The following is a 14,677-nucleotide window of genomic DNA, read 5'->3' as shown; positions in this document are numbered from 1 at the left end:
CACTTCCCCTTTGTTGTTCTGCACTTTGATCACACTGTAACGACGCTGCATAGATAACAGCTATTTATATTATCTCTGCATACCACTTGTCTCCCTGGTACAAAATAACGTAATAACTGCTTCGGTAGCTTCCTACTCAGGCGATCACTGTTTGTTCACATACTCGAAGGAGGGAGCAATTTAAAGCTATTGACCTGGATTACACGCTTGTAGGATTGCACCCTCGCACTGTACAGGTGGAAATCAATCAACATAGCTTTAACGCAGAATATGTCAGTCCACCTAGGCATCGAAGACTTGAGGGAGGCAGCAAGCTAGCCCGCCTGTAGACACTATCAACCACGAGTCACTGCAGGGTCAAAATACAAGGGGTAAGCTACTTGTACATACTTATCTTCTACAACACATTTGAGGGGAGAGGAAGAAAGTAGGTGCAAGTTTGTTAAGTAGACGACAACCTGCAGCCCTTCTCCCCAGGAACCCGGAATATGGATCGGGGAACCTAACGACTCTAACAGCTGTCACGTTATGACATATAATACAAACTAATTGTGAATAAAAAGAAACATTTTCTTTTAAAGTGCCACCTTGCCAGAAAACAATTTTTATTTAAACCATGAAAACAAGTACTGATATCAAACTGAGCTATGCAAAGTGGAACAAGAGGTAACTGTTCAATGACTATATGAGGTGATGTGACTCTACTTAAAATAAACCCAACAAAACAAATCTACAGGCATAAGACCACCCAAAGCATTTTTAAGTATTGTTTAGACACCTAATTAAAACATTTTTGAGGGAATTACCAGAAGCACTGCTGCATAAAACACACTGGGAATTAATTAACTGCAGAGGCAAATAAATTTATGTAATTATTTAATATTTATCATAAAATTGCTAAATTAGGTTCTGCTTCAAAGCTCATTACTATCAGTGGAAAGGGCTTGTATTACTCTGTAATCGATGGTTGAGCTGGTGATCTTTTCCTATTCCTGTCTATAAGTATTTGAGAAACATACAGAAACTATCCGTTACCAATTGTGCCTCCCAATGTGAGGTAGAATAAGCATCTGTGCTCCGCAAGATACCAAATTAACTGACTTCTTGGTCTGTTGCTTTTAGGACCTGTGAGCACTTTGGTATATTATGAAGCAAAACAAAAAATCAGAAGCAGTAAATTAAGATTACAAAACAGCTGAAACTAGTTCAAGGAAGAGTGCTTTACTTGACAGAGTAAATATAGTGCTCGGTAACAAAACATTAACAGCAGAGTCTTTGTTCAATGTATTGCTGTTGTACAAAGGTTCAACTAAAACAAAGCACGGCACTAAATGTCAGGGTTTTTTTCTCTCTTCAAGCTCTCAATAACACTACAAGGTAGAACTTCAATCCTTTTTACAAAGTACATCAGTTCTTTCAAACCGCTTGGCTTTACAGGGTATCATCTTAGCGAAGAAAATTCGAACCAACATACAGTCAAGTAACCCATTTATCTTTTCAAATACAAGCTTACATATAAAAGAGGTATTCCTTAATATATAGTTATGGTTTCCTATTTATACAATATGGGCGTAAGGACAAAAAAAACCAGAAGAACACATTCCATGCAAGACAGCCAAGAGAGTCTTGAGACAAATGCAATGTTTCCATCACTTCACAAACATCACAGAATTGTTGCCAAACAAGAACTCCCAAGTCAACAGCTTTTCTGCAAAACCCTCTCCAAACGCAGAGGCATCGCCGTCACGGAGCCACGACGGAACTGCCTGGTTCAGACCTGCACAAACACCAAACTGTGCCCCAGCATTAATGAAAAAAAAAAAAAAAAAAAAAAGACTAACCAAACCTCTCCATGGGGAAAACAAATCTGACAGAGCGGTTACCATTAATTAGCATTCCTATTTGTTCAATACTACTTCCAGTTTCCAAAGGAAGCGTGACAGGCTGAACTAATAAATTGCCACTTCTCAAAGCTGCTAACACCCTGTTTCCTGGGCAAACAAGGTGCCCTTCAGTTACACACCATGCACCAGTGTTCTGGAGAATATCGAGGTTAACGACTCCCATCTATGCATCCTACACCTACGCACAGCCTTTTTTTTTTTTTAATCAACATTTAAAATAAATTAAAAAGCATTTTTATTATTCTTCTGTTAAATGAACCTAAGGAAGAAGCAGCAGAAGAAAGGGGACCGCCTGACAGATGGTCACAAGAAAGCAGGTGACCCCTGAAGCTTTTCTAGCTCGCTGCGAGTCAATTATTAATGGGGATTTCTCTTCTTACCGCCCCATCCCATGCAGAGAGGAGCAGCGGCAAAACCTCATTCAGAATGCATCCATCCCCGCTAAGTGACCTGGGGAAGGCGGAGAGGAGCGGCGGTGAGCAGATGGTGCCGGCGGCGCGGGAGCGGAGCAGCGAGCCCCGGCGGCGGCGCGTCCCGGGAGCAGAGCGCAGGGCTCGCTAACCCCAGCTCCCCGCTAAGGCACACCGTGGGAGCCGCGGACCGCCCGCGCTCTGCATCCCCACCGCTTTGTTTATCGGAAAATATTCAAAATGGAAACCTGACGCCACTCCTAAAAATAGCCGAATTTACTCGACATCAACTTGAAGTCCCACTGCTGAAGTGTGACAACGGTGAGCAAATACCTCGTCTTATCTCCAAAAGGCAGCATGGCAAGCCGGGGAGGGGGAAAAAAACCAAAGCCCAGACGAGCTCTTCGGATCTTTACATGCGGTTCTTTGCAAGAACCGCCGCCGAGGCACGGCGCGCGCCGCCGCTGCCCGCCGCGCGCTGCCCGCCCCACGCCGGAGGCCGCCCCCTGCCGGCGCGGAGGCCGCCCCGCCGCTCCCCTCCCTCCCGCAGCCCCGGAGCACAGCGCGGCGTCCCGGGATCCCGCTGCGGTGGCGGCGCCCCGAGCGGCTCGCCTCACCGGACAGAGCTCCGCGTCCCTCTCTGGTCGCCAACGCAGCGCGTACGGCTCCCTCGGCGCTGCGCCCTCCGCCCCGCTCCGCCCGCCGGGCGCCGAGATGTCAGCAAGGTGACAAGCCCGCAGGGCGACGGGGCTCTTCGGGAGCAGCGCTTTGTTTTGCCATCGCTAAGCAATGACATAACCCGCCCTCCCGAAGAGATCAGATGTTATCTCAGGCTTCGACAGATCTAGTTCGCGGCGCAGGAAAAAACATAGCGCTCGCTCACTCACTAGAAGTTGACTGTTTTAACCAAGGAGAGCACAAAATAGACTAATAAAAGCCGGGGGCAGGGAGCTCCGGGGCCGGGACAGCTTCCCGGACCTGCGGACGGCGGCTGCCGCCCGGGGAAGAACCCGAAAGCCGGCGGTGCCCGGGGCTCGGCGGCAGCCCAGGGGGCTGCTGCTGCTGCTGCCGCTTTCAGGTTTTGCTCCTTCGAGGGCGGCGGGAGCGGGGATCGCCTTTTGCTTTCCTTTGGAGACGGCAAAGGGAAACTAACCGGAGAGCGACCTTTTGCTGGGAAGAAGGGATCTGCCCCTGTCCGCCGCTCCGGGCTTACCTCGTAGCTTTCCTAACAAAGTAAGAGCGGGTGAAGTCGCCGTGATCGTCCAGCCACGCTTCCACCGCTTCGTGCTCCGGAGCGGGGGGGCAGCAGCTCCGCTCCATGCTCCGCTCCCGCCGCCGCTCTGCCTGCTCCCGGTGCGGGGATCCCCCCTCCCGGCCCGTCCTCCGGCTGCCTCCCCCCGGCCCGGCCCGGCCCGGCCCGGCGGGGGGCCGCCTCCCACCCCCGGCCCTCGCCCCGCTCCCAGGTGCGTGTGTGCGGGCCGCAGGAACCCGGCGTCCGGCACCTCAGCGCATCTCCGCCCGTCCCGCAGCGGGCAGCCGACCTTCGGGCTCCACCTCCGCAGCGCCCCGGGGGGCCGCCGCGCCCCGGCCCCGCCCCAGCCCCGCCCCGGCCCCGCCCGGCCCCGGCCCCGGCCCCGCCGCGGAGGGCACCGGCGGCAGCCCCCGGCGCTTGTGTGCGGGGTTTGCGTGCGCTGCCCGCGCCGGCGGCTGTGGTGCGCTGGGGCTGAGCGGGAGCGGGGGGACGGCAGTCCCCGGGGCGGCGGAAAAAAAAGGGAAAAGCCGTGAGGAAGTAAAACGTTCTCCCGCAGTCAGGGAAAGGGATTCTTCTCCCTCGCCCCTCCTTGGCTATTACTTTCTTTTCAAGGTATGGCCTGTTTCAGCCCGTTTCGAAAAAGGGGTAAATCGGGTGTCACTTCAGAGTGTTTCACTGTTGGGTGTCAATCCATGATCTTCGTTAGACCTCAGCCTGGGTATGAGTCCTGAGCCCTGGCGTTCCAATCCTTCATGCCCACAGCGAGGCTTTTTGATCCATTTTAGCCATCTAATAAGCAAAGCCTAGCTTTGAGGATGCTCCAGACTCACAGCTCCTACTTTCTCATATTGGGATATTAGACAGCTAGGATTGAAATTTTGGTTAATGCTGAGCATCATTTTGATCTGTTGCAGCTCCACTCTGAGATACGCTTGTGCACACATTGATAGTAACTGGTAATCCGCATTCACAAAAGACCTTGCACAAAGTACGATGCACGCATATTGTTTCCTGTATCATCACATGCAGTATCTTTGAAGGTCAGATATGAATAACAAATTAGCAGCGTGTTTCTGGGGAAAGGGATATACAGAGTCTTTAAAGTTATTCTCCTGTGTAAGCAGTTGAGAAGTCTCATATAGAATGTTTTCTGCCACTCAAACCCCTTTCAGTGTGTGCAAGGCGGCGTGCTTCAGACATCCCTGCACTCCTTAGTGGTTTTTTTGCAGGGCTTGTAGAGGCTCAACTTACAAAGAGGTGGGATTCTGCAGGCTGAGAAGGGGCAGCAGCAGAAACTTCACAGCAAAAGGATTAAGATCCTGTCCATGAGCTTGGGGGAAAAGGTTACTCTTCTGTGCCTTTGTGTCACATCTGTGCGTGACACTCGGACGTGCGTGTCTTTTGGCTATAAGAGTTTGTGTGTAATACAAGGCACACAGAAAGGGAAGTTTTACATGAACATTACTCGGTTATAAAAGGCATCTCAGGAGAAATGTGTGTGGTGACCAAAGAGCAAATGTGAAGCTAAAGTATAAACCGGTCCAGACATGCTGCAAGAGTCAAGCCGCTATTCAAGGCAAGGAGAAAAATTTCAGCGGGGCAAGAGAGAATTACCAAGCAAACTGCATAAACAGACAACATGGCAATAAATGAAGCCGATGTTTAGTGTCAAAACCTGGAAAGTGTGGTACGTTAGGAAAAAGAAAATAAACCTGTCATGTAACTCATCGATTTCTAAACTAACCGCTTCATTTCCGAAACAGGGTTTTGAGGCTACAGTAGACATGGCAATAAAAGCTTCTAAGCTAGGCAAAGCTTTTGGAAAATAACACTATGTTAGAATGCTTAAGAAGTACAACAGAAATGCAAACCATCCAATTATAAAATGCAGATTTTATAAATATCCGAAATGCCATTCCCTGAATGGTCTCATATGGAATATTGATCATAGTACTGCTCATCCCATCTCAAAAAGGGATTGAAGCATTATCAGAGGTGATCCAGACAGGGAAAACGAGGATGGCCAAACACATGGAAATATCTTTTCTGTAAAGAGGCAGGAGGAGTTTGTTTACAAAAGGATGAATACAAATATATAATTTAATTACTGGTCTTTAAAAAGAAAGATAGGATTTTCTCTCTGTCTCATAGGAGAATAACAAGGTAATGGTCAATGAAATTATGTCAGCTGCAATACATAGCAGGAGCAGCATGTAATTAGGAGTAGCACTAATAGAAATAAGCTTTTACACTGTAGTAATATCCAGTAAACCCCAGTCAAGAACAGATATTGTACTGGGCCCTGTAAACATGGAATATGAAATACTAGGCTAGCTGAGAAGCTTACAGCATCCCCATACTTCATGCCACAATGTACCAGGCCCCTTGGGTGAAGCTGCCTCTACTGAGGACAGCTGTCCTGGCTGGGCCAGTGTCTGTATGACAGTGTACAGAAGGAGGGGGACGTTGGGCAGTGCAACAGCACTGGGAGCTTTGCTCAGGCCTAATAGCCACACCATTATTTAGCTTACAGATAAGAATCAGTAAAGCCAATGCAAATTATTATCTTCCTGTGAATTCAATGGCGCAGCAGCAGTTCAAGAGATTGCTACCCAAGCAAAGAATATCATAGTCTTTCCCAAAAGAAATAAAAATGGAACAGTTGGGGGAAAAAAGGGATACTTTCTCCATATCCGATGAATTTCCATGAATAATAATGAACATGCTGTTTTCATTTTTAAGGTGACAGGAGGGGATGAAGGCCAAGCATAACAAAGAGTGAATGGTAAAAGTGGAAAAAGTCTTCCATAATTCTGGCTTCCAAAGTGCTCTGAAAAAGCTCTGTGTATCTTAGCTTACGCCCAGCTTTCCAGTTTGCTTCAAGAACACAGATGACAGAATTGGTGTGCAGTAGCTATAAACCTGAAAAGGATTTGTAGTGATGGCGTACAAATAAATATGTCCGGTTCAAGTTTAAAAGCTGCTGTGGCAAAGCAGGATGCTTGAGAGCTCCATGCAGAAGCCAGCATGCTTTTCCAGCAGCAGGCCGTTCTATAGCAGGACTGGTTGGCGGAAAAGCTTTTAGCTGAAGTCTTTCATTTGTATGTTTTGCAAATACTGTCATGTACAGAGATAAGAAGGCGGGGCAGGGGGGGGTTTATACATCCAAGGCACATTAATTAGAAGTGCTGCTAACTCATGATAATTAGTAAGGACAAATATGGAAGTACGTAATCAGAGAAGTATTTATGTGATATTTTATGCTTAAAGGACTCTATATTTATTTAAACTAATTTAAAAGTAATTTATTTCTATATAGTCTCCCTTTAAAAGAGAAGAAAATAAGGTTTCAAATGTCACCATAGTTGACTTATTTGTCTGACTTACTCATTAGTTGAATTGGAGCAGTATTTAGCTTTGCTAAGAAGTGGGAATTGGCTGTCTTTCTACCATCCCTTAAATCTGGAAAACAGTTGGTCCATTTTGGCTCCTAAAACAAGCTTAGGGCTGTACTATATTGCCAGTGAGGCTAGAATATGATAAGGTAGAGGAAACTATTCCATTTCTTTATTAGCCAGCACTTTTACACATGCATGCGAACACACACGCAGTGGAAGAATCCTAATATTAGTAAATCAAGTTTCCATTTCCCTTCTATTATTTAAGTTGCATAAAGAGAGCGAAATAGCAACCAAAATCCAATTCATTTAAAATCTAGTTGTTACTTTAGTGATGAAAATACTAAATCATGAAACTGTCTTATCAGTTTATTCTCTTAGTCCTTCCCAAATAATTACTGGAAATGCTTCCCAAATAAACATAGCTATGCAGAGCTGCTCACTCATTGCATAACCTGCCTTCTCCTCTGGGATAACATTGCATATGTCCTACAGGAAGCCATGTAAAATAGTAGCTTCCTCCTATTTTGATTTGAATGTGATTGAGCATTTGCGTCAATCAAAGTACCATGAGAAATTATTGTTAACCTCAGGAAAGCGTCAGCCTCTCAGAGTTGTTTGTCTGGAAAACACTGTCTGGCCTGATCTCCCGAAAAATGTAATTCAGAATTTGAGTTTAACATATTAGCATTTAATATGTCAGCCAACCACTATGCTCAAATTTTGACCTTTTCTACTTTCCATTGGAAGCCTCAGGATAAATTTGAAGACTGTTAACAAGCGTCTCTCTCTCAGCCTTCTCTCCTTTAAGCTAAGTAGTGCCACATCTTTCAATTCTGCCTTGAACATCATGTTTTCCAGCCCTCTGGTGATTCTTTTTTACTTTGGACATTTCCTCGATTGTCCGTACCATTCCTGTGGTGTCTCGCCTAGCTAGGGTTAAGTAATCTAGTGGAATGCGTATCAATACTAAATTAAGTGGAAGGGGTATTTTAGGTACCTTGCAGGCTATGTTCCTGCTACTACAGCTGCCCTTGGATATGCCTTCTTGGCAACAGGCCGCTGTCGGGGTGACCGACCGCACTCTCTCTTCCCTTTTTCTAAATACTTGCCATGGTGTCAGATGTAGCCTGTGCACCCGCTTACTTCTGCCTAACTGTATTTTCTTGCTTTTGAACCTTTTAAATCTCATCTTGTGCTTGCAATCTGTTTCTCCAATTGATCAAGATTATTTTGAATTCTATGCTGGCCTGTCCTCCCGTGTGTACTTGGCCTTACCAAGCTTACTGCAAATTTGCTGAAGGGCACAAGTCTGGGCAATGACTGGGTATGATGCAGGTGGGTGAAACTGTAGGTGGACTTCTCAGCATCATTACTGGTTTAGCTAGCTAGAGCTTCTGGTGCCTATGTGCTAGAAGCACATCTTCAGTGAACATGCAGACACAGCCCTGACCTAAGTAGGGAGATTACGCCGTTGTTGCATCGTGTGGGGTAACAACAAATGCAAGGCACTGACTGGTTTAAATGGGCTATGATCCCTGGCAGCTGCGCACCCACATAGTCCGTTTCCAGTTGCGTTCAGCAGACCCTTCTGGGCTTCTGACATGCTGAAAATTGAAATTGATCAACCTGTTCTTTCTTTTAATGTATACATAGTTTGGCAGAGTTTAAATAGGAGATATAGGAAACTTGCATAGGGCATGTTTCATTTCAGGATCTTCTCAAGTGCATCACAACCCCCTTTTTTTATTTATATGATACATAGCTTAGTTTTAAAAAGCTTTTTAGCAACTAGTGGCTAGTTAGTTATTTTCACTAGCAGTTGCTCTTATTAGTACTTTTACTAGTAATTGTGATTTTGAATTGAAGTATTCGTTTTGTACTTAGACTTACAGATAATTACGAAGTCAAATTATAAGGGGCTTTCTTTCCTCATTGTAGTTGCTGGGAGAAGGAGTCTTAGTGAGAAGCTATGGAAATCAAAGATTAGTCAGATGTTTTTCAAGCACGTATCTTTGCAATTTGGACCATTTGTTTAGGATTGTACGGGCTGCCTAAGCATGTGTGAGGAGCAGAACCCTGACCTCACTGGAGTAGTGCAGTACCTTTCACCCACGTCAGTGGATCCAGCATTTAACTCAATGCACAGCTTCTATCTCTCTCTGCATTCTCAATCAACAGTTATAAAGAGTTGCCCCACTGCCCAGGAGCTAAAGGCGTTTTTCCCACCACCATGCAGCTCTATGCTATTCTTCTCTTTCTTTCATGTTTCTTAAACATAATGCTGCTTCACTCGAGGCTTTGCAGCGGATAAATTCTGTATCTGCAGAAGAGAGCAGGATGCGTATCAAAATCTGTTGAGGCTCTGACCAGCATTGGCACAGTGGGCAGCAGGAGGTACAGCTCAATGTTTTTGGCTGCGTTTGCGTAACATAGTGTGCCAGAAATGGAACATGGGGGGAATGCTCTCATGGGGGAACACAAGAAGTAAATCCACAGCAGTTTGAAATATATTGCTTTTATGATTAACTCCTTGTGTCTTCCTAATAAAAGGCCATGGACCCTCACCCAGCAATTCAGCATTAATGCAAGGTTTTAGAAAGGCTATTGTTTTTATATAGGGATTCAAATTCAACACATCCCCGAGTGTGTTGTTCACACAGTTTGTTTTCCTTGCTGCTGAACGTTTCTACTGGCTTTCCTTTGCATTTATCTGTCTTCAGTAGCGTGTGTGGAGCCTATTATGTTTTTTTCCAACAGGTTAGAAAGCCATTTCCTCTCCCATTTCTGTATTCATAGACTGTAATTCTCTGTTAAACTTCCCACATATAAACTTCTTCAACATATAAACTTCTTCAATGTATCAATTGGAGTTTCTAAAGGCTCCCTATTATCACAAATTATTGGTATGGTTTCTCTCAGTAAAGCCCTTGGTTTTCTGGAGATGTTTTTTTCAGCACATTTTACCAGTAATGGTCTCTGTGAAATCACAGAGAGGTGGAATAGCACCAACAACTCCTACCAGCTAGCCCCCAACTTATGATAAGAATAACATTTGCCTACACTTTGCTCTTAGAACATGTGTCTGCTTGGGTCTACTATTACTATTTCTTCCTTTTCAGAGTCACTGCTTTTCACACCATCATTTTCCATCTTGGACATGAGACCAATTTTCTTTGTTCTTTTAATGAACAACTTTGTCTCCTCTGTGTTGAAACATAGTCCAGACCTTACTAAGTTGGTCTGTATTAATGGCCTGTCCTTCCCATTTTTTATTACTCTATAACTTTTTGTAATTTGCATATTTTTCCAGCAATAACTTTATATTTTTGTTCAGATCATTCAGTATGGTTTGGGTCCATTTAGTATGGGCTACACAGGTATTATACATTGCTGGGTTTTTTACCAAAAATGCTGTAAAGTTGTGAGCCAAAGCCCTACAGAAATCTTACAGAAGTTTCCTTTATGAAACTAATTCATAATCTCATGGGAAAATAGGAAGTTGTTTTTTTTTTCTGACAAAACCCATTTTCTATGTTGACGGGTGTTAATTGTACTATCATCCTTTAGTTGTACACTGATTGCTTCCTGTACCAGCCTTTCCATCAGTTTTCCTGACATTGATGTCAGGCGAAATGATCAGCAATTTCCTTATTAAATAATGGAACAATGCTTGTTCCTCCTCTGTCTTAGGTAACGCGCGTGGCATTTCAAGACATGTTTTCTTAGTTTGGTTCTTTTGAATTTTATCTTACTGAGGTTTAGGGTTAATACCTGTTAAAGCAGTATTATTTTACTTTCTGATATTTTGGAATCTTAGTAGTGAACGTATGAATTTCTGCTGCAATAGATCGTGTGAGGAGTATTTTAGTGGCACAGAGCTGGTTAGTCTTTCTAGTACTGTTTGTTACTATCAGTATGAAATCTTCATAACCCAGGATATACCATTCACAAAAGTGTATATGCAGTTAATTTAATTGTTTTCTATCTTACCATAATGAGTAAAACTGCTGTTTAGTCATTGCTCTGGAAACTCTGTGAAGCATCTGCTGTACACTGTCTAAGGTACCCAGAAAATTTTGTATCACAACGCAGTCCTGCTACAAATAGGTAAAAGTAATAAATTTGGCTAATGGCAAAGTTTTAAAGCATTTTATGAAACTAAAATTATACTGTCTCACTGACATTATTTACTCCGAGTAATAGAAGACTTGATCTCGTCCAGACCCCAAAGTAATTAAGCTGTTGAACATTTCCTATTGATCTATGTGGAAGACATTTTTGAAAGGTGAGGTGTTCCTTTGACGCAGCTAGCACTGACCTTAACTGAACAAATTAACTCTTTTTGACCCATTAGGAGGAAACATACTTTAGTAAAACTGTGATCCGATTTACTTATGGGAACAAACATCATTGCTATTCTGTACGCATCACTGGTTCTGGAAAAATAATTATGAATTAAAATCATCGCTGTATTTTCTGAAGACCACAACTGGAGTCAGGATTTCTTTATACTGGAAGCTGTTCCACAAATATATCTCTTGCTTGGGTGGATTTGTCGTCAAATATTTACATATTTTTTTTAATTTATGGAAGAAGGCGGGGAACAGAGGTTTGTCCCCAGTCCAACACAGAGCCTACAAGTAAACACACAATATATCACTGAAGTATTATGCAGCGGGCATAAAAATTGTTTTCAGGGCATTTTAGGAATGCACAGGCATAGTCTGGTAATTAAGTGAAGCATTAATCTGTGATTGTGAAAGATCAGCAAAAAACCTAAACAGTAAACAAGGTGAATAGAGATATTACTTAGGTATAACATCGATCTTATAACCTAATGATATAACCACAAGATCTTCGCTGTCAGACAAGGAAAATGTGTAAGAGATTTGTTTGTAACTAAGGCTAACTGCAGCACCGCTAAATGAATATGTTGGGCTTGTATGGCATTTTAATTATACTCGAGAACAAATTGTATGAGAACAGTCAGATTGAAAAGAGGTCATTATACATGAGGGTGTGTCTATTTCTGGATCCCGCTTGATTTTTTCAAAGGGGTATGGCATACTTAGGCACACCATGTCTTCCTGCAGAAGCGAAGCCGTATTTCTCAGGAAAATAGTGAGTGACCCAAGAGCTACCAGGTCCAAATTGTCATGGCTACATATCTTTTCACACTTGGTGCTCCGTTTTTGAAATTGCTACTTACATTTCATCGCTGGCAGGTTGCACACGGTTCGTTTTCTGAGGCAGGGGTTGTCCGTGGCCGTGCGTTTTTGCAGCATTTAGCATAGCTGGTAGTTCACGTGCTGCTGGAAAACCAATACAGATGACAAAGTAAAACAATTTTTGTTGGAACCCATTTGCATCTCTTAAAAACTCTTCTATTAATCAGTGTCCCCCCCATTAAATCAGTGAGGACAGCAATAGTTGTCACTGGTCCTGTACTACAGGTGGCTGTAACAAAGCGGAAAGATTATGTGATTTGACTTAAGTTATAAAGAATGTTTCTGTCATAGCTAAAATTACATCAGATGAGTCACTTGTTTTCGGTATTGTGTTTAGTTTTCTAAACCACTGGGGAGCTGATTTTTAATCTATCTGTGCTTTTTTATAGCCATGGGTGTTACACAGGTACTTCTGGCAGCTTATACCATGTCCTAGGAGAGACAGAGTTATGTCAACAGTGTGTTGTGGGCTGCACGCAACACCGGCCAATTCTCAAATCTGGCAGACCTGATCTGGTGTCTTTGCTCCCAAATGGATAATGTGAGCATCTGAATAGAGCACGTACCTTACTGGTGATGCCTGATCTGCTGGTCTGTGGGCTCATGGTGAAGGAGAAACTTGGCAGCTCAGCCCTGAAAACAGGTAGCTGGCTCATCCCTGAGCGGGGCCAAGCTCACAGGGGTACTCTGAGGGGGCAGTAGGCAGTTCTGCAGTGTGTAACAGGGATTTAGTGCCTGAATGGGACACTGGTATGGATGTAGGCAGCTCTGTTCATGTCTTTAAGCAGTCGGTTAGATACCTTGGGATTTAAAATGCCAGGAGTGCATATGTAAGTACTCCTGGAAGCCACAGCCAAGCAACAGTGACCAGCTACCTGGGATTTTTCACTTTAAAGGCATAAATTTATTTTGGTAGAACATGCAAATGTGAGCTGTGGCTTTCATCCTTCAAAAGCAAGAAGTCTCATATGCAATAAAGGAGGCAAGAACCTGCATGTTAGCTGTTGTGGCACCCCATTTTTAAGGCCTTCAGTGTAGATTTTAGACAAGGGGAGAATCAAACTGTGTGAGAACAAAGCTGCCAGAAAGAGCTAGGTGCACGGGGACAGTGATATGGAAATAAGCGCAGAATTTTTCTAAACTGTTCCAGTTGGGAACAATAATATTAAGGAGACACTTGATGAGCCTAAAACTCCTTCCAGCTGCTTGCGAGCTACTGGCTGCGCCTGACATTCCTGCTTTCCAGCTGCAAAGTCTGGTCTCTTTTTAGAAACCCAAAGAAAAAACATTTAATTTTTATTTGAGCTTATTGAATTTATTTTAATTTTATTTATTTCCCAAGTAAAATGGTTATGTGCAAACAGAAGTTCATGTGGTGTTCTCACGGCTCAAATAATAATATGAGCACCGTTGAGGAAATGAAATGTGACACAGCGTGGGCCAGCCTGCAAGGACAGCTGACTGCTTGCAGGCCACAGCCTGCCTTCGCAGTTCACCCTGCACCGAACGCATACGTATCCCCTGCTATTTTCCTCTCCATACAACACCAGATGAGAGAGGTGCAAAATGGACTGGAAGGCAGGATTTTTGTTTGTGTTGTACATGGCCTTTATCTGTCGTTTTGTTTTCCTTTGTTAGTGATCTAGGAGAGGGACTTTCTGTGTTTTATAAGAATTTTATGCTTCCTAGAGCGTGTGGTAAACACTGACAGTACAGTGATACTAACAGATAAAAGCATGTGCAGGAAAGTGTTGCGGTAGAGGACTTCAATACATTTATACAGACTTCAGGTAATTTATACTGCGTGATCTGAATTTGCCGTGTATGCATTTGATTATATCTGCCAAAATCTATATTATCTTTCAATCCTGACTTTATGGGTTTGTGAGGGAAAACCACTGTTGATTAAATTTGTGTTGACAGGATTGGATTCTTTACAGGAAAACGACTACTGCGGGTCCCCCTGAATTGTATCTCTTCCTCTGTTCTTACTTTAAGGTCCTGTAATCCCAGGATAAATCAGGAAACATTTGACACTGTATGTTCTTTTAGTGTAAAGGAAACCCAACATGTTATTGATAGTTGACCAGAATAGTTCTTTTAATAAATTTGCATCTTCTATCATTCTGCTAAACAGCGGATAAACAGTGTCTTTCAGACGTGGATTGATTAATCCCTTCAGAGTTTCTCTCTTTAGGCAAAATATTTTTGTTAGTTTATAGGAGATAAATCACAGCTATTCCCTTTAGTTTTTTGGAGGCTGACTCCTAATTTATTGATCTCCATCTGTACGTGAATAAAAATACGACCTTTTGATACTTAAAAGTAGCTTGGGGAGATAAGAGAATACAGAGTTCTATGGAAGGAAAACTAGCAAAAGGAAAAAACCCAGATCAGTCTTCTTGATGGTTTTGAATTTTTAGTGAGGTTAAAGATGATCATTTTACATGGACTAATATTGAGTTCAACTGATGCGTGGAGT

The 14,677-nt window shown here is 43.5% G+C and overlaps 1 protein-coding gene across 7 annotated transcripts in view; it reads right to left on the bottom strand.

Moving 5' to 3' along the window:
• The window catches only part of PDE5A (phosphodiesterase 5A), a 76,671-nt gene extending 64,406 nt beyond the window's left edge, over positions 1-12,265 (bottom strand). Inside the window, exon 1 of one of the 7 annotated variants that reach the window (XM_064450548.1) lies at positions 12,177-12,265. In XM_064450548.1, the coding sequence (XP_064306618.1) occupies positions 12,177-12,259 (83 nt within the window). In that variant the 5' untranslated portion in view covers positions 12,260-12,265. Of the gene's footprint in view, positions 1-2,647; positions 2,759-2,931; positions 3,064-3,527; positions 3,825-12,176 lie in introns of those variants that run through there. The other 6 variants (XM_064450547.1, XM_064450546.1, XM_064450549.1 and 3 more) reach the window with 6 other exon arrangements.
• Positions 12,266-14,677: the final 2,412 nt, after the last annotated feature.

Source organism: Phalacrocorax carbo, chromosome 4 (assembly GCF_963921805.1).
Source record: "Phalacrocorax carbo chromosome 4, bPhaCar2.1, whole genome shotgun sequence".
Classification (NCBI taxonomy): domain Eukaryota; kingdom Metazoa; phylum Chordata; class Aves; order Suliformes; family Phalacrocoracidae; genus Phalacrocorax; species Phalacrocorax carbo.
Note: the sequence above shows the minus strand (reverse complement) of the source record. Positions and strands in the feature narration are given on the sequence as shown.